General features: G+C 44.3%; 1 protein-coding gene across 1 annotated transcript; it reads left to right on the top strand.

Annotated features, from left to right (window-relative positions):
* Nucleotides 1-73: 73 nt before the first annotated feature.
* RND3 (Rho family GTPase 3) lies at nt 74-14,507 on the top strand. The gene is made up of 5 exons (XM_061363739.1): nt 74-296; nt 403-490; nt 7,747-7,856; nt 9,358-9,492; nt 12,408-14,507. The coding sequence occupies exons 1-5, from the start codon at nt 147-149 to the stop codon at nt 12,657-12,659; spliced, it is 735 nt and encodes a 244-aa protein (XP_061219723.1). The 5' UTR covers nt 74-146; the 3' UTR covers nt 12,660-14,507.
* Nucleotides 14,508-26,554: the final 12,047 nt, after the last annotated feature.

The following is a 26,554-nucleotide window of genomic DNA, read 5'->3' as shown; positions in this document are numbered from 1 at the left end:
CGGGGTGTTTGTTGTTGGGTTTTTTATTGTTTTTAAGATTATTTTTATCTTTCTGGGGGGAACCGGGTTTGTGTGGTTTGGTTTTTTGGTTTTTTTTTTTTTGTTTTGTTTTGTTGTGGCCGGCCGAGGGACTTAAGCCGAGATCAATGAAGGAGAGAAGAGCGAGTCAGAAGTTATCGAGCAAAGCGGTGATGGATCCCAACCAGAACGTAAAGTGCAAGATCGTGGTGGTCGGGGACAGCCAGTGCGGCAAAACAGCGTTGCTACACGTTTTCGCCAAGGACTGCTTTCCCGAGGTGAGCCGGGGCGGATCGGGACCAGGGCCGAGGCGGGTTGTGGATGGGGCCGGGGTTCGGGCCAGGGGCGATGGGCGCGGGCTGACTGTGCGGTGTCTCCCGACAGAGCTACGTCCCCACCGTCTTCGAGAACTATACGGCCAGCTTTGAGATCGACACGCAGCGGATCGAGCTCAGCCTCTGGGACACCTCGGGTAAGCGGTCCCCCGGGGGCGAAGGCGGTGTGCGTGTGTGTGTGTGGTAAATCGGTGAAGAGCGGCAGCCCCTGTCGGTCGGCGGAGCTGGGGAGAGGAGCAGACCGTCCCTGTGGCCCCGCGGCCCCTCACCGCCGCGCCGTGGCGGGGTTGCCTGTCTCCAGAGGCGAGCGGCCGCTGTCCGAGACGAGAGGCTGCTGCTCGGCTGTTCTGTTGTTTGTTGTTTTAAAATCTGAGGTATACTTTAGCCATATACTTGGGGAGGGAAAAGGGTGTGGACAGCCCTCCATTAAGCGATTTGTCAGCATTGCAGGGGAAGGCAGGCAGGGCAGGGGTATGTGCTCCCACCTGCCTGACTGGAAGGAGCTGATCCGAGGAGCTCCAAGGGGATACCTTTGTTCCTCTGCTGCTAAGGTGCCCCGCTTTACCTAGTAGAAGAGTGAAGAAGTGGTTATACATGCTAATGGTATATTACATCAGCTTGCATCGGAGTTCCTTGTGACTCCTTAATGCCTGTTTGGATTCCTACAAGATTCAGTACTATTTCTCCCCCCCTTGTGATTTAGAGAGTCTTTAAAGCCCGGAAAGATAAGGGAGGTAGGCATCTCTGGCCTTCTGAGGCTGCGGAGAGAACTGTCCGTTCTTACCGTATCAAGAGCAGCGGTTATGCTTGTCATCGTCATTCTTCCAGCTGTACCTTCAGTGGCCATATCAAAAACACTGGCTCACATGCCACAAAGGCTGAGATTCTTGGTGCTTGGCTGTCTTAGACCTCATGGTAGGCCAGGAACAACTCTAGATCCTGCTGTCATTAATACTTGGACTAAGTTTACTGCCAGTGTGGTGAGGATGCGCCCCAAACTTGCCACCTCAGTGCTGGAGAGCAGTGTGGACAGCCAGCAAGTCTGCAGTACCTCTGCACTCTGGGGGAGGTGGTCAGCGTAAAGGACACTGAACCGTTAACATAGATGTGGGTCAGGATTGTTCTTCAGAACTCACTGGGAAAAAGCTGGAGGTGCTTGACAGAGTTACAAGCCCTATTTTCTTTGGGGAAGTTGTGTAGATAGCTTGTTAATGTTGAATTTGGACATAGCAGGTCCTTCTAAATGTGATAGCAGTCCTTTTACCAGAAACTAAAATGTTAATCCCCCTTTAAAAAAAGGAGTTAAGGCAAAGAGTTGGCTTTTTCCTCTTGCTGTTCAGGAAATGATTCCAAATTCTTGCAACATGATTACTGGGAAAAGGCAGTCCTTGCGCCCACAACTAGTATCAGCGTAGCTCTGAACTGATTTTTTTCTTCATCTCATGCCAAGTAAGACTTGCAGACTTCTAGTGTGTGTCTGGTTTGAGCTTTCATCCTGATTACTAAGCTGGCAGTAAAAAACTATAGAGTATGGTCTTATTAAAAATTAATAGTGAAGTTATTTTGGAAAATTTTATCTTAGCTATTAAAATACAACAGGATTGTAGGTTAAGTTGTTTTTCATGGGAAGGTTTGGAATCTGTATGTCAGGCTGGAGACACCCATGTAATGGAATATTCTATAGCACTTCAAAAGACAAAAGCAGTGGAAGGAACACCTGCCAGCCTTTGCATGTGCATGTCATCTTCTCAAGCCTGTCCTGGAACTTTTAGAAAACTTGACTTGAGTCAGAAGCTTGAGATCAAGTGGCTGATTTGTCTGCAATCCAAAACTGAAGAGGAAATGGTTGAAAGATCCAGTGCTTGGTCTTACAAAGAAAGTATTACTGTAGATCTTCTAGTTGTGGGACTCTGCAGGTGAAGAATTACCTCTCTGAACAGCCCTTCTCACTGACTGCAGGAGCAAACACTACCCAAACCCATCAACCCAATGCAAAATCACATCACCAGATAAAAGACGTTAGAAGATGTTTTGGCATTAGCTTAAATTCTTGGCAGTTTGTTTTTTAGAAGTCTTTGTCATAGTCCTTTGCTGCATTAGAATAAATGTCTTAATACCATTTTTAAAGCAGGACTAGATCTAGTTAATTTAATACAACTAATTAACTGCTAAATACTAATGGAAGGCAACATCCATTGCAACAGGGGTGAGGTAACAGCTGAAGTCATTTGAGGTACTTCGGTATCTCCTGGGAGAGGGAGTAAGGATGCTGTTTAGGTAAATTTGATTGCAATGTACTGCAGCTATTTCAAGATGACTTGATCAGTATTTAGTATACATCTTTAACACTCTATTTCCAAGTGGGAGAATGCAACGGTCTGCCTTGCAAATTAGTCCCTAACTTAAGTTAATGTCATTCTTTGCACTGAATCATTTGGAAGGAAAGTACAGTCACTTGGAGTGGTCTTTTTTTCGCTTATTGAGAAAATGGGAAAAGCTGATGGCGTTGTTTAAAATATTCTTGTGTTAGGGTGAGAACAGGACTTGCAGTCATGAGTTTTAATTTGCAATCCTGTCTATAATAATGTGGTTTTTATTAGAGAATTCTTAAATACAAAATGGAGAGAGTCACACAGTTGATACAACAGAAACTTCCCAGTAAATTTACAGCTAGCTTTAAAATGTCCTATGTTGGATATGCCCCTAGAAATATGGAACAAAACACTCTTGTAAGAGTGGAATGGGAAGATTCATTATTCAAATATTTTTCTGGTACTGTCTAGTTCTGCAAGTCATTGTAAGGATTTAAATTAGCCACAGCATTAAGGAAAGCATTTGCCAACTTGAATTTCAATTGGTTTTTCGACTACCAACCCTTCTTTCAAAGCAGGAATGTCTGGTTGCAGTCTAACTACACCATAAATTACTCCACTCTGTGGTAACATAGTATGGCAGTTTTGAGCTGTTTGGGAGCTGTATGCATATTTTGCTAGGTAAAGTAGTAGAAGTTTCTTCAGGTTAAAGCTTCATCTTGTACTCTCGTGGACACTGTGAAGAGCATTCCTGTATTAGACATCTTTGTCTACCATGGGCATGGTGTAATGTGTATTTACTGAGCTTTTGGCTTCCTCAGTTTAAAGTGAGTGCTTTGATGTTTATATTCTTGCCAGTACACCACCAGCTGCAGCATAGAAGTCACATACCATTAATTAGGTATACATACCTGTGTCTCCTTAAAACATTTTAGAGGGGTTTATTGGTTGAACTATGGAAACTGTACTGGATACACCAATAAAATAATTCTCAACAGGGGCATAAATACTTACACATTGCTGGGGATTAGCATATAATTAAATCCAGAAGGGCCTTAGAGCATTAAGTCAAGTTAGCTTTACTGTGATTTGAAATTGTACAATCTATTCAGTGTCCATATAGAAACATAACATTAATCATAGTTTTGTGCTGAAATCATGCTGAAATTATGATGAAACATACAGAAAGTTGCTATTTCCTCAAATTCTCTAGCAATAAGGATTATAAAAGAAATGTCAAATTTTTGTCTTTGCTTTCCACTTCACTTGCAAAGTTTGCTGGACACAGCCGTTTGATACTTTTTTTTTTTTTTCCCTTTCCTGGGGGAGTAGCAGTAACTAGTCTTTAGTAGTTGGGGTTTTTCCATTTAGAAAGGAAATAGAATAGGTAACTGGGAATCCCAAGTCATCTACTGAATCCCTGTTTTCTGTTTGAGGTGCAGAAATGTAAACACTCAAAAGGCCGGGAATATTGTGATATTCCTGTGCTTGGAGGTGACATGTTCTGTGATGCTCAGTATACAAAATCACCTGGGTTTTCTCCAAAACAACCAAGGTGGATTTTGAAGGAGGAAAGCCATCAGCAGTGAATCAGCTACTTAGAGCAGCCACTGCAGTATTTGATGTGTTTTCTATGTAGCTGATAATTAGCGAGCCCAAGGGTTTGGGAGTGAGAATGCTGCTGTTCATCTGTTGTTCTTTCAGTTGACTGGAGTCCAAAAGGCTACAAAGACAAATGCCTGATGGCTGCTTGGTGGTGTGTAAATAGTATTCTTGCCTGTTACTGAGCACCGCTTCCCTTAGGGCCTGCCAGCAAGCAGAGGCTGAGCAGTGCTGCGAGCAGGAGCTGCTCAGGTTCATCTCCATAGGTGTGGGATGTGGGGCTGAACGTTCCCGCTTGGAACTGGTGGTGGCTTTGGATCTTGCAAACAAATAGGGCTTCTGTGTGATCTAGTGTCTTAAGAGTAGTACTAAGCAATCAAAAAATTAAGTATGCTTTAGCTTTTAGCAACGTAATTCTATTAGTTATCAAGATAACATTTAAGCTTGAGCTTGGTGTGTTTTGTAGACCAAATCCAGCTATATTACTGGAGAGGGCTTTATTTCAGTTTAAAAGCTGAACGTATGTTGTACTTCAAATGAAAAATATGATTTTAAAAGTAAATCATTCTTAATGATTAAGTTCTTTTGGCTTTAAAGTGCCAGACAGGTTAAAAAAGGGGTATTGCAGCTGGATTATTTTCATATCACAGAGTAAGATGACCTACAGTGTTGTCAGCAATTCCTTAATAAAGTTGAAAAATCATCCTTGTCCTTGACAAAAAATCTCTTATTTTGTAGGAACGGAATCACAAATAACAGATAAGCTTCCCCCTCCTTCCCCCCCCCCCCCCCAAATACCACTGCTGTAGCTCCACATTCTCCTTTTGTTTTCTAGGTTTGGCATGGCTTCAAATCTGCAGACTAACTTGAAAAAGAGTGAACAGCCATACTGGGCTGTGCTCAAGTTGTCTGTTCAGACTTGAGCCTCATTCCTGGGATTCCTGCCTTCTGAGGGTTTCTCTGGGCGAAACGATGAAATGCCAGATTGAATGGGCTCGCACAGTGAGGGCTGTAGCACCTCTTTATTTGTGCAGTAATAAAGGTTCAGTTATTGCTGCTGAATGAGACCAGGAAACTGTTGTTGTTGATACTGCAGCCCGAGTAGTTTAAATGGTTCCCATTTGTTCTGTCACACAGTACCCTGAAGAAAAGGTGGTGGCAAATATTCCTCCTAGCTTGCATCTGAGTAGATGGACTGCCAGTAAAAGTTCACTTACTCTAGCTCAACATCTTCTAAAATGAGAGGTTCAGAAGGAAAACCTAAAAAGAAAAACCCTCAAAACAAACACAGCTACAGCTGACACAGTAGAAAGGAGTCTCTGGGCTGGAGTTGGTGACTGTATGTATACATAAATATGTGCTGATGGACATATATGGTGTGTTGTATCCCTGAAGACTGGTGCGTGAGAAGATAGGTATGTGTCTAAGGAATTAGTTTCTGGGTGAGGCTTTTTTGAGACTCCTTTTTAGCCAGCAACCATGTGGCCAAGCATTAATCCTCAGTCCTGCCCTTACTTGCTGGAGCTTGGCAGGGAGATGTGCTAGCCAGGCAGTGGCTCTCACCAACACGCAGGCTGGTGGCTGGGCAGCAGTTTGTGTTGCGGCCAGTCACAGGCTGTGGAGCAGTGCAGGTGGCTAGTTAACGGCATGCTGTTCGCAGTTTACCTGGCCAGGGCAAATAACTTGCCCCAGGGCTCTGGGATAAATAACTTGGCCCTGGGGCTGCAGGGTAGAGGCACTGTAATAGTAGTGCTGGAGATAGCTGGGAAATAATTGGTAGTGGAAAATGCGTATTGATAATCACTGCAAGCAAAGCTGAGCTCATATGAATAGCTAACTAGTGGTCAGCTCAGTCATCATGCTTAAACTTCTTTCTAGCATGTCATTTACTGCTGAAGACGGCTAACTTGTTTTTTGAAGAGCAGTTTTTGACAGCTGCCTCTTTGTTAGATTGACATCACTTATGAAGATGAGCATTTGAATAAAATAGTCTCGTCTAACAAATTACCTTCTGCTACCTAGTTTGGTAATGCTTCATTCCCCATGTGTTACTCTTCATTTCAAAAACAACATTCCTAGGATTCTTGACTCCTTTCTTCCAGTATAAGCTGTCCAACCAAAGTCATCTGCGATACGTTCACACCATTCCCCGCTCTGCTTTGTGCAACAGCGTGAGCTGTCTGTCAGTTAAAAACTTGAGGAATTTCTTTAATCCCGTTAATAGTCTGCTCAGCCTCTGAGATCCTGCAGCCAATTAGTTCTAGATAGTTGGAAAATTGGTGGTATAATTAGCTGATAACCCCAAAACTCTTGAAAGGTGTATCCTTGTTACATTTGTTCAGTGCTGTATTTTAGGTTCATGAGAAAATACAGAAATAGGAATGTATGACTAAAAAAATAATTTTAAGTTGCAGGCATGCATCTTAAAGCCTAAGCCGTTAACCTGTTGGACCACTTAACTGTTTAAGTACCCTTCTAAATCAGAAATGCATTCTTCTCAGTAAGTGAAGCTTCAACAGGGTTAGGACCAAACCAGATGTGGCTTAGTGACTGGCACTTCCTAGAAAAAGGAACATTCCCCCCCCCCCCGCCGGATCTGGTAACCAGAGTCATCAGATGATAAAGGGAGATTTCTGACCCCGGAGGTGTAGCTACAAGTCCACAGAACATGACAGTTCTGAAAGAGAAGGGCTCTGTAAGTAAAGCATTCACAAAGTCAGTACTGAACCTACTTATGTTCCATCAGATTACTAGATTAGCTTTGATCTCATTGATAAAAATCTGGTTTATGGGCTAAACATAAACATTTATTGCCAGTGTATGTTGGTTTACAGATTGGTGAGGCTTTTTGTGACAGTTAATATGCATGCCTGTATACAGGACTAGGATTCTTTCCTGACAAAGTATTTCAGCAAATGCTTTGATTTGAAGCGAGAGTTTCTTCTAAAAATTACTTATACCTGTGACAATTAAATAGGGATTTTGCACTTGGAGTTATTTGTTTTAAACGAAGTTTAGAAGACTCAAAGGTAATTTCTTTCAAAAGTGCCTAATTTTTTTCTATGGAAGTGCAACTGTGACTAATATGCCTAATAAGCTTTTTGGAGGTTAAGGGTTGGTTTGGTTTGTTCTCAAAATCTAATCACCGCAGGTTAATGCTGGAACTTAAACTTGGGCTGACCCAATTTCACTTTTCTTGTTATTGGGGGCATCACAAGGTTTTGGTTGGAGGTGGATCACTGGGGTACCATCACTCTTAATTATTTGGGAAAGCCGTGCTTTTGTAGGTGAGAAACAAAAGGAAAGTGGGGAAATGAGCAACTGCAATGAATGTTTTGGGAATACAGTGCTATTGAAGAAAAGATGGTAGCTAGATGCTATTAGAGAGCTTCACTAAACCTTTCTAAACTTTCTGAATAAGTTTGAATGACTGCAGAAAATAAAAAAATCTAATAAAAATGCTGTTTGCTTCCCTGCAGGGTCTCCTTATTATGACAATGTCCGCCCGCTCTCCTATCCAGATTCTGATGCTGTCCTGATTTGCTTTGACATCAGTCGACCAGAAACTCTTGACAGTGTTCTAAAAAAGGCAAGTGTTTGAGAAACATTTGAGTACAGAACTGTATGAGTAGCTTGTCCTTAAATCTCTGAAGAGTGGTGCTGTTTTGTACAGTTTGTTTCTTTTAATGCAGAGATGACAGGACTGTGCTGTGCACTGGCAGAATGAGATAATTTGTTTGAAAGGGATGAATGTTAATTGAAAACAAAACCTTCCTCCCTAATGGACACTCAGGGGTGAGGTAAATTCTCATTCCTCAGCCTTTAGACACTAGTGAACTGTTTAGGGTGGTGTGAGGTACAAGGCTGGGTGCAGCAAGAAATTGTCTCTCACATTATGTTCATGTAACAGGCAAGGTTGAGAAACTTTTCCACGTTGCAGAGATGGCTAAGATGTGCCTGCCAAGTGTTTGGACATTTGCCATGGCTTTACATCATTTCTCAGCTCCAAGTTAGAAGGAGCAGTGACAAACGCTTCTGGAAGCCACCAGGAGACCTAACAGTGGCATAGAAATGGAATTGTGTGCCAGAGTTCAGATTTTTTTCACAAGCTCAGTGATCTGAGATTCAATGCAGACTTTCCCTGAGTTAAAACACTGAATCTTGATAATCATGCTCTGTTTGCAAAGTTCTTGTGGTCCTCTCCTTGGTCACTGGGCATGACTCAACTTTGCAGTGTTATCTTTAAGGTTTAATGACCTGAAGTTCCTTTTTCTTTTTGTAGCTGGGGCCAGTGATTCTTGTGTCACTGGGAATCAAATGGCATACAATCCTCTGAATAGGCTACAGAAAATACTGAAGATTTTTCTCCAGCTACTAACTGTGCCAGCAAGCATCTAGAACTGTCTTTTCTATCCCTGATAATGTTGGTTACTATACTGTTGTTTAATTCTGTAAGATTTTTCTTAATGTGCTTTTAAACTCAAATGATATTTTTAAGTTTCAGGGATTGTATGAACTGTTCAAATTATGCTGGGAAACTTTTGGCTTTCTTGTGTTCTCAGAATAACAGTGTAGAGGGAAAAAAAAACCTGAGGAAAGTATCACAGAAACTGAAACCTTGGCAGATTTGTGTTAGTTTTAGGCGTGAGGATTTAGCCAGGGGCTAATATATAGCAACATTTATTTTGCATGCAAGACCTGCCTCTAGCTCTGTCTTGAGGAGCCATTAAATGTGGTGGCACCAGGTTTCATTGGTTCCTGTCTGCCCGTGGCAATGGCTGGGTGTTTACTGCTTGAGAAGTGACAGATATCCAAACCTTTACTCATGTAGGCAAACAATCTCAATTCATTCCTTCTTGATTAGTACATCAGTGGAATGAATGAGTGTGCAAGGTCGTAAGATTTCATCCTTGACCAGATTCTGCTGGAACTAATGCCATAAGAAATTAGCTTGAAGGTAGATGCAACTATTATATAAGAATATTTCCAAATAAAATGTCAAGATTTATTAAACTTCATCTTGTATCCATTGCTGCTTTGGATTTAAACATTCAACTACTTGACTATAATAACAACCTAAAATTTTACAGTGGAAAGGTGAAATACAGGAGTTTTGTCCAAACACCAAAATGCTTTTGGTTGGTTGCAAGTCAGATCTGCGCACAGATGTAAGCACACTAGTGGAACTTTCCAACCACAGACAGACTCCTGTGTCCTACGATCAGGTACGTGCCATGTCCTTCTTTGTACTAAAGGGTGGAAAATAAAACTTTTCTGTTGTAGCTATCTTTATGAACAACTTCTTCATGTTGTTTATATGAGTGCATCCTTGAAGGCAGATGTGCACTCTGCTGGGAGATGGAGGTGAATTTGAAAGCTGTTAGGAGTAAAGGTAAAGCCTATTCCATGAACTGGATGCAGCAGGAAATCATGCTGCTTCACAATGCATGCTTCAAGCATCATAAGGTGATAGCCTTGTTAGTTGCAAAGAGCCTTTTAAGTTAAGCTTAATTAACTTTTAAGTTAATTGAAAATAAGCTTATTGCTTTTCTGGGCCAAAACTGTAACTGAGAGGTGTTTATATACTGACGAATTGGTGAAATCATTGTATTTAGACTTTAGATTTAAATGTCATTCATTGGACTTTACCATTGTGACAGACAAGTATTGCCTATAACTGTCCTTTTTAAAATCTTGTTGCTTTAAAATACCTGTGAAGGCATCTTGCAGCTCTCTCTGAAGGTGACAGCAAATCCAGAAAGCATCTTGATTCTTGGCAGCTGTTCTCTGCTGCTGCTGGAGAAATCAGAAGTTTGGAGGCAGGCATCAGAGGATAGAGAGACTGAGGTGAAAGGGAAAGAAATCAGGCCATGGGAGAGCAGGAGATAGAGAACAGGGGAAAACTTGACTCTAAGGTAAACTTCCCCTTCTTACTCACACATATGTATCATGCATTGCAGCTGAATCACAGTGATGCTTTCAGATACACCCTACAGGTTGTAAGAGCGAGAATGGTACTTCCAGAAGTAACTTTAGCTAGTGTGTATATCTCATGCTATCACCTGATTCTTGGTGTTTTATCCACAACCTGAGCTTTTTCAAACCAACAGCTCCTAATGTGCTATTACAAGTAGTGCAGTATCCTGCAGCATGTTTAAATTGGAAAACACAAAGATACCATAAGCTGAGTACCTTGATTAAAACTGGGTGTTCCACTGTGATGGTTTATGCTGCTTATGGCATTTTTCTACACTTCACTCAGTAAACATCTCTCTGTCTCGGTAAACATCTCTCTATCTCAAACAATTTCAAATGGAACTAAATGCCAGGGTTTTTTACCTGAGTGTAAACCAATTCAGAAGTGTCCTTAGGTCCTGCTTGTTGCAGAAGTTGTCATCCCAGTTACAAGCTACCGCTATTGCATGTGTATATATTAATGTTCAGCCCTGCAACTATAAGGAGATACTCTGCCACATATTACATATGTAACTTCATATATTATGGTTTTTGAAATATTTCAGTGAAATCGCCAAGACTCAGGCTCTTCCACAGATAGTGATCAAAAATCTGCTGACAAGTGGATTTGTGAATCTTCACCCCAGGAGGCATCTTTTCTGGACAGCTTAGCCTGTACCCCTTAGGAACAAGAGTCAGCTGAAGACAAAGGGCTAAACCAAAAGCTGTTACTTGGCAGCCAAAAGGAAAATTGTAGGTATTACAGGGAAGCCTATACTTCAGTAAATTCCCATAGTCTCATCTGTTTTCTACATAAGCAACAGCTTAAACTGAGCATTGGAGGTATCTCTTGTGGTTGCCAAATCCCTGGTGTCATGAAGCAACCCACTGCTCTCCTGCGCTAGTTTTAGGGAAGGTTCTCTGAGGCTAAGATGCACAGCTTCTTTTTAAATCCCTTGCCTTGCTAAGTTGTCATGGGAGCAAAGAGCTTAGTGGGGCTTTTCCCATTCCTCTTAACTTCATGAGGAAGCATTAGGAGGATAAAGCCAGTTGACGGTGACACCCTGCCTCCAGTATGCTAGCCAGTTTCCCGTCAGCTACACCCAAGCAAACATTTCTGAGGCTCTAGGGTACAGGCTAGGCTTGGTTAGTAGGAGTTGAGATGGTTTAACCATGGGGAGGGCTCGTCCTACAGACTAATACTCCTTTATCAGCCACTCCAACCTGAAATTGATAAGATAGCTGCATCACTGCTTTGCAAATAGTGCATACTGAAGACGTGAGTCCAAATACATTGGAGCAAAGAGGTTGGGTTGGACTGACTTGTGCCTGTATCTTAGGCCTATGAGTGTGTGAGGAGTGGCACATCAAGGATGTGGTTGGATTTCATAACTTAATGAAAAGATTCGTTCCTTGGAAGTAAAATTCCATTGAAATAACTCAATTTTTCCACATAGGGCTGTATTGTCTTCCAGTAGCAAAATCCACAACCCGATACCCTGGTACTGTCATTTGCTGGAGTCGTGTTGTTTTCCTTGTGCTGCTGGAACAAGTAGCCCTGCTTTGACTTTTAATTCACTTAAAATCAAAAAAAGAAGGTTTCATGTAACTGTGTTCCTTTTCCCCTGTTCTCTAGCTACAAGTTGATATAACTATCCCTGACTCAGAAACCCGCAGCCCATTTCCCTGTGAACTTTGACTCCTTCATGGAGACGTAACATGGGCTCCACTCCAGGTCAGGGGCACGCTGGCTAGCCCTTAAGGCAGTCAGAATACATTTTGTCTTTGGAAACAGCAGGTTTAAATCTGGAAGGTGCCAGGTTCAGACCTTTCCCAGTGAGCATGTGATTCACAAATGGAAGTTAAGGTGTAAGGGTGAAATTGCTAAACAGGTCCTCTTCCTACTCTTCTGGTCTTCTGAAGTTGTTTGCAGGTCACTGAGCTTATCTTTTCTCTTCCAGCTTGTATTTATCAACATTGGAGATAATGTTGGATACTTATTTAATGCATCTTGGAAGCAAAGCTTTGTTTATTTTGCAAAATCAGCTGCTGGCTGTAGTGCTGGAGCTTTAGCTTTGTATTTCACAAAACACTGTATGGAAAGCAGCACTGAAAAGTAGTTGTATGGTTTGCTTTGGCTCTCTGTGGAAACTTGGTATTGATTGCGTGTTCTTTTTTCCCTTAGGGTGCAAATATGGCCAAACAGATTGGAGCAGCTACATATATTGAATGCTCAGCCTTACAGTCAGAAAACAGCGTCAGAGACATTTTTCATGTTGCCACCTTGGCGTGTGTGAATAAAACAAATAAAAATGTTAAACGAAACAAATCGCAGAGGGCAACAAAGCGAATTTCACACATGCCTGGCAGGCCAGAACTTTCCACAGTGGCAACGGACTTGCGAAAGGACAAAGCAAAGAGTTGCACAGTGATGTGAAGGACCTAGATTTTCTAGCGAAGGAGGAAGTGAGCATCTGGGAGGGGTGGAGGCTCAATGAAGTATACAGCCACATGGTCTTTAATGAGGGCTTATGCCAGTGCTTTAATGGAGATTTCACCTCTTGTTTGAGACTGTACTTAGGAGCTAAGCAGCGAGAAGAAATGGCTCTAAATGAGGTGGCATCAGGAAATGATACATTGAAGAAAATGCCAAAAAAAAAAAAACCCAAAAACAAAACCCAAAAGAGAAAATGTTTGAATGTGCTGAGAAAAGAGGGCGAATGGGGAAAAGAACACTGCGGAGGAGAGATGTCACTGTCAGTGCTTGTTTCTTTTATTAACGCTCTACTCCTGGATGCTACCACTTTGATTTAATTAAATAATTTTTTTAAAGAAGACATTATCAATATGCCCTCCTTATTAAGGAACTATCCCTGTGACCTTATAGTTGGTTTTCCAAAGGATATGATCTAATTTTTTAGTAGCTGATTGTAAAAATGGAGAGTATACCAAGGCCTGTGCGTCACCTAGAGGAAAACACTGTATGTGAGAAGTCTGGAGTTTTGCCTTCTCAAGACAGCAGCGCAATCTGCACTTGAGCATGTTGGTAATAAAGAGAACCGTTTGAGATTTCCCAGTATAATAGATGTCTTCGCACTGTGGAAATTAAAATGGATCAAATTGGGGTGTGCGGGCAAACTATGTGTTGCGGGACTCTGACTTGACATTCCTCCTTGTGATTGTAATTTAGAGTGGAAATGGTCTCCAGTTCTGGTGTACTGTGTGGGTATGTTGCTGTAGGTTCAAATGAAAGGTGCTAAGAGCTATGATGACAAATGATCGTTAGTTTTACAACCGTGATAACTTGTTAAGCCTTACTGCCCACCTGGGGAAGCCCTGAGACTCTTCTGGTGAGAGCTGGAGAGCCAGGTGGGTCCCAGGATCTAGCCCTCTGTACATGTTACAGAAGTGCTGTTCTTTGATGTGGTTCACTGCAATTATCTTTGCAAAAATCCCCAAAAATCTGCAAATGAGCCAGCAGAGCCAGGTTATCTTTTGTGATGCTCTTATTTTTGGGGGCAGCCATCTCTCGCTGCGGACCGCGTTTGCTCATGGTGAGGAAATAGGGTCTGAAGAACTGTGACACCTTAAGGGGTCCCCAGTGGAAACTGGATATTGCCCTTAGTCTTTAAGATTAATAGATATGTATCCAGACAACAATCATGAAAGATCGGTGAACCGGTTAAGTCAAATTCCTTTTTGCTTACTGAATACTATTGTTACATTATAAATGGGCCTTTAAAATTGTTTGCAACTGCTTGCTGACTGACTTAACTTCATAGCTTCTCTCAAAAGAAGGATACTGTAAGCTCTAACCGGTGTGGTTATCTCTTGTTGAGGACAAGCATTTTGTTCCCAAGGGTAATGCTTCATTTTTGAAGTGTTAAAGCTGTGTTCATGTTAACTTGTGCAAAGGTAAAGGGTTACCATAACTAAAATTCAGTTCTGTGTGTTCCCGGCACTTTGTTTCATCTGATAAAAGAAGAAGAAAAACTCAAAACCAATTCTGATTATTCCCAGAAAAAGACATTTTTACCACCACAATAAGCTTTTGACTGATGCAACAGTGCGCTTAGGGCAGTATTACAAAATAGCTGGTAAGTGCTTTCTGTATTTAAATATTGTGGAAAAATAAGTTATAACTGTTAAAGCAGGACCTTCATTACTTTATTTTTAATTGTTGAAGTCACTTTGTATGTTTGGTTAATGTTTCTGCAGTATTTATTAAAATACCATTTTTTTTCTTTGAATTAAAAAAAAAAGATTGACTTGTAGTGGAAATGGCCTTTGTGTGTTAGTTCATTAAAACTTGTGTATTTTGGACACAATTGTACTGAGCTACAGGTCAGGCATTGCTGGGAATTGGGATTTGATTTGAATAGAAATCAATCTTACACTTGAAACAGCCCTTTGGGTTCTCTGGCATTATATTTAACTACATGGTGTGGGTTTCTGAGTTATGTTTCCCGAAATTGACAGATTCAGAGGAGACTGGAGCAAGCAAACATGTGAAGCTTGGTTTGCTTTGCCTCTGACGCATTGAAACTGCTTTTGAAAAGGTTTCATATATTCAGGTTGTTCCTAGGAAATGTTCTTGGCTGCCTGCTGTGAGTTCAGCAAAGACAGACTTTCTGAACTGAGGGATGAGTTTTCTGTCACCTCTCTTGGAAGAGTTGGCCCAACAAACACATCAGCTCTGCGAAGTGTCAGGCTCTCATTTGGACACAAAGGACGTGACACTGAGTCTCCCTAGGAGAGGTGCTCCATGCCTCTGACTGTCTGTGGCCTCTGGAGTTGCTCAAAGAGGTCTGTCCCATGCTTTGTGCTCCTTAGTTGAACACACGGGACATGACACTGAGTGCAGCATCATGATCATCCTTGCTGCCTTTGTGAGGTCTTCTCTCATAGAAGCTCTCTTGCCTTGCCTTTTCATGTCTCCCTTTGAGTTTACTGAAGTACACATGTTCACATCTCTGAAGTCAGACAGAAGCCCCAGCAATTGGTATCTCACTAATGCTTGTGACCATTGTTTGCTGAGTTCATGGTTTTCCATTTCTGGTGACAAATCACGTTTATTTCCCAGGATTTGTAGAAGCTGTAATTATGTGCGTGAATGCCTCAGTCTGTGAGAAGGCAGCCCATGCTGGTGGGAGGGGGCTGGACTGGGTTTGTGGTGCCTCTCCTTGTTACAGCGCCTTTCCCACAGCTTGTGAGTTCCTGGAGATGCTTGTCCTCCCACATCCTTGAAGCATCAGCCCTGCAGCAGCTCCTCTTGGAGCAGGAGGTGGTCTCTGGCAACATGTTGCTGTGATGTAAAAAAGTCCTCTGGTGAGGCTACTGTGGCAGGATATGTTTGGTTAATCATCCTTACGTCTAAAAAGCTGGTTTGTCCACTCCTAAAAAGCACTTTGCAGTATTTTTCTATTCTTTCATTGCACAACTGAGTTGTGCAATAACTTAGGGAATTGAGGTGTTTTACTGCAGCTCATCCCTTACAGAAGATCCCGGGGATCCCCCGCAGAGCGGTGTTCCTAGACATGGTGGGCTGGTTTGTAGTACAGAAATAGATCTCAGCAGGATGGCAAGCTCTCACCATGCTGACTATGTGCAATTCAGCACCTCCTCAGGAGTGCGTCATCCTTCCAAGCAAGGGGCAGGAGCCAATAGGATGCCAGCACAGTGAGGAAGAGGTGGGTGACAAAAGCAAACCCATCCTATGTTCCTCGCTTTTAAACCCATAAATCGTTTGGGTTGGAAGGGACCTTAAATCTCATTCAGTTCCAAGCCCCATGCCACAGGCAGGGACACCTTCCACTAGACCAGGTTGCTCAAAGCCCCATCGAACCTGGCCGTGAACACTGCCAGGAATGGGGCAGCCACAGCTTCTCTGAGCAACCTGTGCCAGTGCCTCACCACCCTCACAATGAAGAACTTCTTCCTAAAGTCTAATTTAAATCTTAGATTGCTAAAATTACTAAAGCTGTCAGTTTAAAGCCTTTTCCTTTCATCCTACCCTACCTGCCCTTCGTAAAAGACTCTCTCCAGCTTTCTTGTTGGCCCCTTCAGCTACTGGAAGCTGCTCTAAGGTCTCCCTGGAGCCTTTTCTCCAGGCTGAACAACCCCAGGTTTCTCAGCCTATCTCCATAGGAGAGATGCTTCAGCCCTCTGTCTTTTTGGCCTCTGGACTTGCACAAACAGGTCTGTCTTAACTTTGTGCCCCAGTGCTGAACACAGTGTTCCAAATGGTCTTTTGAGAGTGAAGGGAGAGAATCCCCTCCTTTGACCTGTTGGTAATGCTGCTGGTGATGCAGCTCAGGACACGGCTTTCTAGGCTGGGAGCGCACACTGCCAGCTTAGGTTGAGCTTCTCATCGACCAACATCCCCAGGTCCTCTTCAGAGCTTGTCTCAGTCCATTCTCTGCCAGCCTGTACTTGTGCTTGGGATTGCCTTGGCCTGTGTACCGCACTTTGCGCTTGGTCTGAGTTATGCTATTTGATGGATATGTGTGTTTCCACCTAGACTGGTCGCTGCTTACACCTCTACCAGGTACAGTTACTTCATTTTGTGGGTGTGGGGCTTGGTGGTGCTAGGTCTTTGGCAGACGGGTCGGTCTGGTGGCACTGTGTTCCCCCAGGCAGGACCTGCCTGCCTCCAGGGCTGTTTGCAGGCAGGGAGGACAGCCTGAGGAAGAGGCCGAGCTTGTTCCTTGTCTCTTGGGCTGCTTCTTGTAGCTGATCTGCAGAGAGAAATGGGGAGATCTTGGCTAATGAATAGTTTGATGTTGTCAGTATGGCATTTCGCTGCCTAATCCTCACATAGAAGTGCTGGCTCTCCTGAGGGAAGGATTATTTGCTGAAAAGCAAGTAATTAGTAATTCTCAGATCATTGGGTTTCTTCCTACCAAACTCCTTTCTTACAACAGAAGATTTATTAATCTTTTTTTCCCAGGGACTTCCCATCTCATTCAGATCTCATTCTAACTGCCAGCCTTTCTGCAAAAGCCACTGGGATGCTGGAGTTGCAGTGGAGTCCACAGGGCTGCAACAATGAACCTTTCCAGTTCATGTTTAAACAGGAACAACTGTTCTGTTTTCCTGCAGCCTGTTCAGCTCCTTCAGCTTCCCAGGAGGCTGATAGATGCCCAAAACAACCTTGCTGGGCTGTGCTGAGCCCCAGCAAGGGGATGCTGAGGACCAGGTTCCCATCACAAGAGCCCTGCAGTGGTAGAGGTTGTTTGCTATCAAAGAGGGATGTTCTGCCAAATGTGTCTTTTTTCTTTTTTTATCTTCCTTATATTAGTTTGGAGCACTACGGATGAGAAGCAATCTGTGGAAAATAAAATAGATCTTTTCCAATTTTAAAAAGGATCTGTGAAAAAGGAAGATTTCCTACAGCTGTCAATTGGCAAATGGTTTTTTAGCCCACTGATTTATGCACTTCGCAGAAGCACTAATCTGGCAGCTCCAGCTCTTTACTGTTACATATGCACCATGGCACAAATTCTGCACAGTCCTCCTAAAGCTTGTAAATCTTTTTCTGTTGTTGAAGTTGGCAAGAGATTGCTTGTATCTCAAATACAGAAAGGCTGTGAAGGGGGGTGGACACCCCCCTTGCTCAATGTGGGCCACCCATGCTGAATGGGGAGGTGACATCAGCACAATTTGGGAGCAAGGAGGGGCTGAGCCAGGGCCCCCCTCAGCGGGCATTCAGCCTCCCGTGGGAATCCCGTGGGTCCTTGCCCAGTGAGTGGAGGCATCACCTGGTTAAACCGCATTCCTGGGGTCCTGTTTCTTGCAGTGCTCAGAAATGGGTGGGAACAGTCCCCCCGGGGAACTGGTGCTGGGCCTCCAGCCCACCCCAGGTGTCGCTTTGGGATGAAAGTAGCTGTTTTACTCACTTTAGCAGGGAAAATGTAAACTATTGGAGTAGGGAGTTGTCAATAACCCACAATGGCATGTACTATTGAAATAAAAGTGGGTTTTCAGAGTATGTGCAATACAATGAAATAATGCTCATATTATTTAATATTAATAGAGATAATGTCCTGGTTCCAGTTTAAACCATGACAGATATACACGTGAGGACTCAGCTTACAATCCCTGGTAAACCATGAGCAGCAGAGGAAGGGCTCTGGCTGGTGGGGCTGTGTATTGGCTGTTCTATGGCTCCTGCGGGGTCACCTGGCTTTTCTTTGTGGGAAAGCCCTAAAAAATCCTTCCTTCCCTGCACAAGAAGGCTTGGCTTAAGCAATTTGAAGGAGGAGAATTAATAAGCACTGTGAATGGCTCTAAGGTACAGACTCACGGCTGGGGACCAGGCCAGCAAATGCCATTGGTGGTTCTGGCGGGCCTGTAACAGAGCAGAAGGATGCCTAATCACCCACCAGCACCAAGGGCTCTACATTTGCGCTGTAAGAAAAGCTGTGAACATTGGGTGTAATGCCCTGGGACACCTTCCACTGCTGCTAGAAGAGTTACAATGGGTCCTTGTGATATATTCGTTTTCAGGACAAGCCAGTGGCAACCACAGAGGGATGGGGCAAGGGACAAGGCCTTTGCTAGAATAAATGTATCTGGGGATGTAACAGAAAAGGAGCTACACACTGAAACTCAGCTTTTTTCCTGTGACTGCTCCAGCTGCAGGGGCAGGGATCACCCTGCGCCTCCACAGCCTGATCAGGAGTAGTGGGAATACGTTCCCCTCCTTGGGAATGTGCTGATTGCACTGTGCCGCACATCTTTTCCAACATGGGCAGAGGAGAACAAAAGCAATTTACAGGGCTGCAGGGCATTTCCTACCCCCCAAAAAATGGACCTCCCAAAGTTAGGGAAGGACTTTCAGTTGGAGATTGCTCTGCTAGCTTCAAGTTACTGAAGAGCCATTAGCCTTATCCTGGCTGTAATAACTGCAAATTACATTCAAGACTTTACTGAAACCAGACAGTGAGTCACTTATTCTATAGCATGTCTAGTGTTTAGGGAAGTATCTTCCTTTCTATGCTGCCAGCTCCCGTGACTAAGGCTGGATGGAAGCTCAGCATGCATGGGGATGCACAGCATTGACCTTTGTACCGTAGCACTGCAGTCTTGCCCTCTCCTTACCAGCACAGCATCATATTTTTATTGATATTTGTCTGCTTTGGAAGTGGTTTGCTGCTCTTCATTCTGCTTATTTGCCATGATTCACAGCAGGGAGCTGTGTGTACTTCTGAGCAGGGGCAGCCAACAAGGTGGATGGGCAGCATTTTATGGGGTATCTCAGCTCTGAGAAACCCTTCTCCTTCTGAAACGCCCATTCTCTGTTACCACTTCTGTAGATTTAAACCCTCCCACACCCCCCAAATAAGCTCCAGAGTATCACCTTGTGCAAACACACAGGCGTGGTTCTACAACTAAATTTTGAGTAATGCATCCAAGCTGCAGCTTTCTCTCTGTGTCACCTCAAACTTCGGAGCTGTTGTACATCCCATCTCCCCAGGACCCTTGTCTCTGGTGCTGACAAAGACAATACCCCCCTGAAACACCACACTTTACTACCCAAGGTGCTGTGTCGATGGTGTGCCACTCAAAGGATGTGCCAGAAGATTTTGCTGTCTTTCCCCTTTGTCTGTTCCTTCTGCACTTCCAGCAGTAATTGCAATGGCTCTGGCCAATGCAGGTGGCCGCGGGGTGGGGTGCACTGGTCCTTTCCCGCTCAACATAGGACATAGCCAAGGAGTCTTGAGCGAACATGCATTGGAGGTGGACATCAGCGGAATTTTGTTAAGGTTAGGGGATGATGAGGGGGGAAGTACATGGAGTTTGGTGCCTTTCCAAACTGAGGAGGGTTTTGTGAGGCTGGGGGGATGCAGGAGGGCATTGAGATATGTGTGTGCATGTGTGTGTGTGCATCTCACTCAGTTCCCTGGCAGCCCAGGCGATGAAAAGGCTGGGAGGGGGTGGCAGGGCGATGGCTGCAGGGAGGCCAGAAGGCTCATCTGGTGTCAGCAGCATTCATGTGCAAAGCAGGGACCCAGAGCAGCACATTAGCTCTGAGCTGGAATCACTCTTGCAGGCGATCCCAGACTTTTCAGGGATGCTGCACACTTGAAGGTTGGTTATTAGTTCCAAATGCTGCAGGAGCATCTGCTCTCAACTAGCTAGAAATCATGTTTAATAACAAGAAAATCTACTTCAGCCAAATCCCTGTTGGGAGGGCTTTAGCCCGAACAAAAGGCCCCACTACCACTGATTTCCATAACAGATGTAACATGCGATGCATGACAGCTCAGTGCAGTGTAGCTCCTTTATTCCCCACATCTCCATCTGCAAGAAACGGGGCTTTCATTTTATTAATTACACTGGTGTGCTCCACATGGCTTTGTGTGGCTCTGAGAGGAAGGTTTTGTGTTTCATGCTACAATGATCATGGTAATGGTTTGGGTTGTGGTTTTTTTGGTTTTTGGTTGGGGTTTTTTTGTAATTTTAGTGTTAAAGGTCATTATCCCTCCCCTTTTCGATTTCTCTGCATATGGCATATTCGGGAAAATACCAGCAACTCCCTGCGGTGCCAAGCCTTCCCTTTTCAGGCAGGGGCTCACTGTCGGCAGCGGGAATTTCCAGGAACCGACAGGCATCTTATCCATGCCAGCCTGGGGACGATGCTCAGCCAGTGCTCTCAGGATGTTTTTTTCTCTTCCATCTTCAAAATCTCTCCAGGCCCTAATTCACAGTTTTCAGCCAGTGGCAAACTCTGATTATTCTTCCTCTTCTTGATTGTGGCAGGTCCACTTTGCTATGGAAATTTCTGGCTATTTTGGGCAGTGTGCCTGCTGTGCTTCACAGCTGCCCTCTCCTGTGCTGCTTCCCAAGGATAGTGTGTCATCACAGGGCTCTGGTACTTACCCCCACATATAACATATCTCTACACCACTGATTTTTTTCCTATTTCTGCAACTCAGGTCACCCACATGCAGTATTTCAATCCTCCCCTGTGCCACAGCCAGATTTCCACAGCAGCCTCCCATCAACCCTTTTCCACTATTCCCATCAAGGCCTGCCCTTAATCCCCTTTTCCCATCTTCCCCCCCCCAATATATTTTGGTTTAGCAAATCATTCACCATGACTACAGCTCCAAGCCTTCACTTTTTGAAACCCTCGCTGTAAGTTTGAGCGTGAGATTTTGTGCTCTGTGACTGGATCATTTCCAGTCTATTCAAGGCGTTTTCAAGATGTTCACATTTCAGGCACTTGGGGATATTAAAAGTCACTTTTTTTTCCCTCCAAGGATATTTAATGACAGAAATGGAAGAGAAAAATCTCAGAATAAATTTGCAGGGTATGCATTTGCAGGATATACTAATTTTAATCATAACTCTGGTTTTACCTATCATAACCTGGGTGCAGTGGCCCATGGCATGGAGTCCATCCTGCTCCCTCTCTTCGCAGTACAGCAGCAGCATCCCCAGCTGTTTTCAGGTACTCTGCCCTGTGTTGTGCAGTCCTTGCAGCATCACCTTTGCAGTGATTTGCAATAATCTTATCAACAACTGTGGGTGACTGAGGGCGAAATTCATTTAAATGGCTTAAACCGATGTCCTCAGGAATGGGTGATGGGTATACCTGCCCAAGAGGAAAGGATGGAAAATGGGAGTTGTGCAATGAGATAAGCATCTCACCAGGTGAGATGCTCATTGCCAGGGCTGGAGAAAGAGGGGAACAGGTTTTCTGGGAGGAAAGCAGAGCTTGCTTAGCAGGTGAACCATCATGCAGTACAGGAGGAAACTGCAGAGACCCAGCACTTCTCATTGCCCCCCAACTACACAAGGCAGAGTTTTTAGGTGAATAACATTTAATATTTCATTTTGGATGACAAGTGAATGCAAAGTGAGCAAATACTGGGAAGGACAAGATTTTTACAGTCTCGATGAAGGAGTCAGTAAAGTAGACCTTTCCCACAGCTCACTCAAGCGTCTCAGGGAGGAGCATAGCAACAGGCTTGGCAAAGGCCATTTACTGTTTTAAGACACTACTATTTCCCCGGTTTTAGCTGTAATTTTACATTTTTATGAAACGCACATTTATGTTTAATTCCTATTTATATATATAGTCTTAAAATTGGGTATTATATGTGATAGATCTATGTGCGTATATATACATACAATATACGATTTATCTCCCATTTGCAGATAATACATGAGGAAAGCCACTTCAGCAGTGGTCAGAAGCAGAAGAGGTGAGGAGGGGACCAGGTAGCGGTCACACTCAGGGATCAAGTTGCAGTTGGGTTTTCCTCTCCATTTGCTGTGAGATCCCCAGGTTACAAAGGCTCCACTTAGCACCGCAGCCTCCTTGATGTGCTGCCTATCCTGCGTGTAGGGACGTGCTTTCTCTGGTGGGATCTGGACCAAATCTGCATCCTTAAAATCATGTCCACATGTTTTGCTGGTGAGCAGGTGTCTGGATGTTCTTTTCTCTGTAGGTGCCAGGAATATAAATTAAAAAACCCAAGACAACTCCTTGCAGCGTTGTCTCTACTCCAGACCTACAATTTCCTGGGCTGAACATCCTCCTGGTCCCTTGGTGAGTCCAGCTCCTCCTCTGACGTCACTTTTCCCTCCACCTGTTAGAAGGAAGACTGAGTAAGAAATGGTGATGTTTAAGAGTGAGATGCTGCAAAACCTGTGTGGTAAAACAGCTTGTTGGTGTAAAGGGATACTTGGTGAGTGTTTGCAGGCTTTGCATTTCACTGCCCGCTGTCACTGCATGTTAGCCCTTGGGGTGTTCAGGGGCGCCTCCTCTGCAGGATGGACTTTCAATACTGCAATACCAGCACTTTAAACACATGGCTGGTGTAATGCATCGTTTGTCCCAGCACCTGTTAAATAACCCAGACAGGCTTTGAATTGAGATTAAGACCAAAGCAAATTCTTTTAAGCTTAATTCCAGGAAGGTGCTGCAACATCCCAGAAAGTTGGTGCAGCACCCTGGGAACTCAACCATCCTGGGATTCACACCCCTGACACCCATCAGGCATGTGCAAAGAAAAAAAATCTCCCATACCCTGGTGCACTAAAAAAGGAGAAGAACATAAATCCTAGGAGGTCCTGTTTTGATGGCTTATTTCACAAGTCTTCCATCAAGAAGGCTTCATGGTATAGCGAAGGACACAGGGGCTTAACTGGGCTATAACTCATGTCTGTCAAAATGCTGGGACTATTCCCCAGAGCTACTTGACTTTTCCTTCAGTTAGTGGGATGAGAAAGCCATGGAGGGCTGGGGAGTTTCCAGGCGGACCACCCGGGAGCGCAGAGGAGTGCCTGTCCATCTCCTGATTATCCTAACAGGCCCACAGCAGCTCCGGTGAGCATTTGAACAGAGACTCTCAAAGGCAGGGAGTTAGCTAATTCTCCTAAAATTTCAGAAGCGGCAAGATAAAAGGCCATCCCTTGCTGCTCTGGCGCAGATGGGAAAAGCTGCATGATGCTTTGGATGCTTTTTATGGTTTTAAGAATCCTCTCCATTTCATTTTGCTCCCGCAGGCTGAAGTGGAGAGCAGTCCTGGAGCTATTGGCTGAATTACTGCAGGGCAAAGGCAGAAGCTGACATTGACTCGGGCCACAAGTTTCTGGAAGGAATGAGACAAATTTTCTCCTGGTTTTCTGGGGAGAAAAAAGAGAAGAAAAAATTTAAAGAAGTAAAAAGAAAAGCGAAGCCCCCAAAAGATCGAACTTACAAACTCAACTCCAGATATTTTTCCAGTCCTTTTTCCTGTGAGCCGTAGCAGCTCAAATAGCAGAAATGCTGCCAACGGGCAGTTGTATTCGCCATAGGGTTGGCTGCCTCAGAGACAGCTCTTCTTCCGGGCAGGCACCTCCAGCATGGGGACAGAAGGCGACAGTGAAGCAGGGGATAGAGCCCTTCCTGCTTCTCCATCACCTCTGGACTTCCTGCTTGCAGAAGGTATATTTTTTTCCCAAAACATTTTGCCCCTGCCCAGGAGACCTGCTTCCTCCCACTGGCCCACAGGCATCTCCTTAAAGGTCTCTTCCCAATCATGTTCTAGAGAGCATTTTGCCCAGAGGTTGACAGTGTATCCCTTCTCACCAAAGCCAGGGACAATTACTGCACCACAAATGTGGCCTTGCCTTCCCCTCCGTGAAGTATCTGAAGACAGATTGCTGCTTTTTCAAATCTGGAATTTTTGAAAGATAAAGTTAATGTTATAAATAATTCCTGGTTTTCATGTAGCAGTGACAAGCACACTGAAAGTTGTCAGTGTGGCTGCTGGAGCACCTTTGGCTGCCCGCACACTTCCTATGGCAGGCTCATGGATGAAGGACACAGGGAGCAGGGACAGATCTGTACGTATACATCCAACAGAAAGTGATGTGTCCTGGAAATTAATCCCTTTCACACAGAAAGCGGGAGTGCTTGCTGCATCTGCTGTGCCTCCTTGTGCCAGCCCTGCAACGGCCACAGTGAGTGTACTGTTCCCAGAAGGGCTACCTGACTTGGGCATCATCAGGAACGACACACTTGAGCTTTGCTAAGTTGCTCCCCAAAAGCTCTCTCAGCCCCACAAATGCTAGTGAACAGCAGGTCCAGCTGGCCTCAGCAGCACATCACCAGCATGGCTTCTTGTCCATTTTTTTAAATTTTCTTAATTTTAATTTGCAGATGGAAAAAAAACCAACCTTTGATAGCACGGGCATGGGAGCTGGCTCCCATGGAGGCTTTTGTTCAAACAAAAACAAAGGGCTTTTGTTAAAAGCTTTCAAGAAGTGATCTGAGTGCTATTTTCACAAGCCAAACTAGCCAAAATGAATGGGCATAGACTAAAATGAGATGCTCAAACACATCCTGAACAGATTTTGATGCCGTTTGTGGGAAAACAGCTTTTTCAGTTTCATTTTTAAACATAGTTGGTGCGATCCATCCAACCAAGCAATGTGAGGTCCTGTGCCAGGGCGTGCTCAGGGTATCAGGGGCTTGGGGCAAGAAGGAAGCATGGCTTTCTGAAATGGCCAGACTGATGAAAAGCAGATGATAGTATTTGCCATTACCGAGAACTCTGGCCGTTTGTTAACTTGACAACATCGCTGATGCCAGCACTGTATGTATATAAGTCACGAGGGAGCCCTTGGACTAATTTCAGTCCTTCAGTCCATCCAGCAAGTGTGCTGGGAATTTAAGCAGCCTTTGCAGACGGCCACAGAATGTTTAGGGTTGGAAAGAACCTTAAGATCATCTAGTTCCAGCCACCCTGCCATGGGCAGGGACACCTCACACTAAACTATGTCTTTCCTCAAGCTCGTCATTGCACCCCCAGGGCTGGATCTGTGCTGCCAGCCCACCTGCTGCTGCACCGTGGCAGCACTGGGTGAAGGAGGGATTTTTTCCTTTCCAAGCATTTTGCAGAGGTCCTCATTATTTCTTTTCTGTTTGTTACTTATTTACAGCCCTGGGTATTTTCCCTGTGGCTTTGTAGCATCAGATTAAAGTCATCCGTGCCTGTGAGGCAAATAAACTGACTGCAGGTTGGGCAGATCCCTTCTGGCAGGGGTGGGTGCAGAGCTGGAGCCATGTGATACTTTAAGACATGGGATGGTTTGAGTGAATACTGTACTAAATCATACCCAGCTCCTCTGCTCTCCAAAATCTGTTTCTTGAAGCTGCTGAGATGGCCCTTTTCCTCAGTCCCTAATTTCAAGCAGTAAGATAAAAGCTGATTCTGTCCAATGGCAGTTCTCCAATTAATCATTTGCAATTTCCCAGCAACTCTTTCTATTTTAGATTTCTGCTACAGGAGCAAAAGGAAAAGCAACGCCTGGCTTTAGCCCTAAAAGCTGAGCATTGGGGCATGTGGCTTCACCCCTCCTCCTGCAAAAGGGACAGCTAATCCTCACCCTAACCCAGAGGCAAACAGATCTCTGATGGCATGGATGTTGCCCCGGGATGGGGGGAAGCACACAAACCCACCCTAGCCAAGCACAAACATCCTCCTTGTGATGGAGGGCTATGGTGAGAGAAACCTGTGCGCAGGTGCCAGTCGGTCCCATGGCACATCTTGGCTCACTTCTATGGACTCATAGTGGTTTAATCCCCATTAAATTCCCTGGGATTTTTCTATTAAGGGGATATTGTCATGACAACCCATGCCATCAGCATGCAGCGAGACGGCGCTGGAGTGGCTTTGGTGGCAAAACTTGGTGAAGCACATTTGGTGGGTAAGACCCAAGGCCTGGCACAGCTTTGCCTCCCTCCCTCTGTCCCTTCTCCAGTAGAAAGAGAAGAAAACAGCACGTTTCCCCGTAGACAGATGGTTTCTTTCTTCAATTCCTTTTTAAAAA

Source organism: Neopsephotus bourkii, unplaced genomic scaffold (genome assembly GCF_033783945.1).
Source record: "Neopsephotus bourkii isolate Nb327-2 ecotype Australia unplaced genomic scaffold, CSIRO-AGI_Nbou_v1 NB_1181, whole genome shotgun sequence".
In the NCBI taxonomy this organism is placed as follows: Eukaryota; Metazoa; Chordata; class Aves; order Psittaciformes; family Psittacidae; genus Neopsephotus; species Neopsephotus bourkii.
Note: the sequence above shows the minus strand (reverse complement) of the source record. Positions and strands in the feature narration are given on the sequence as shown.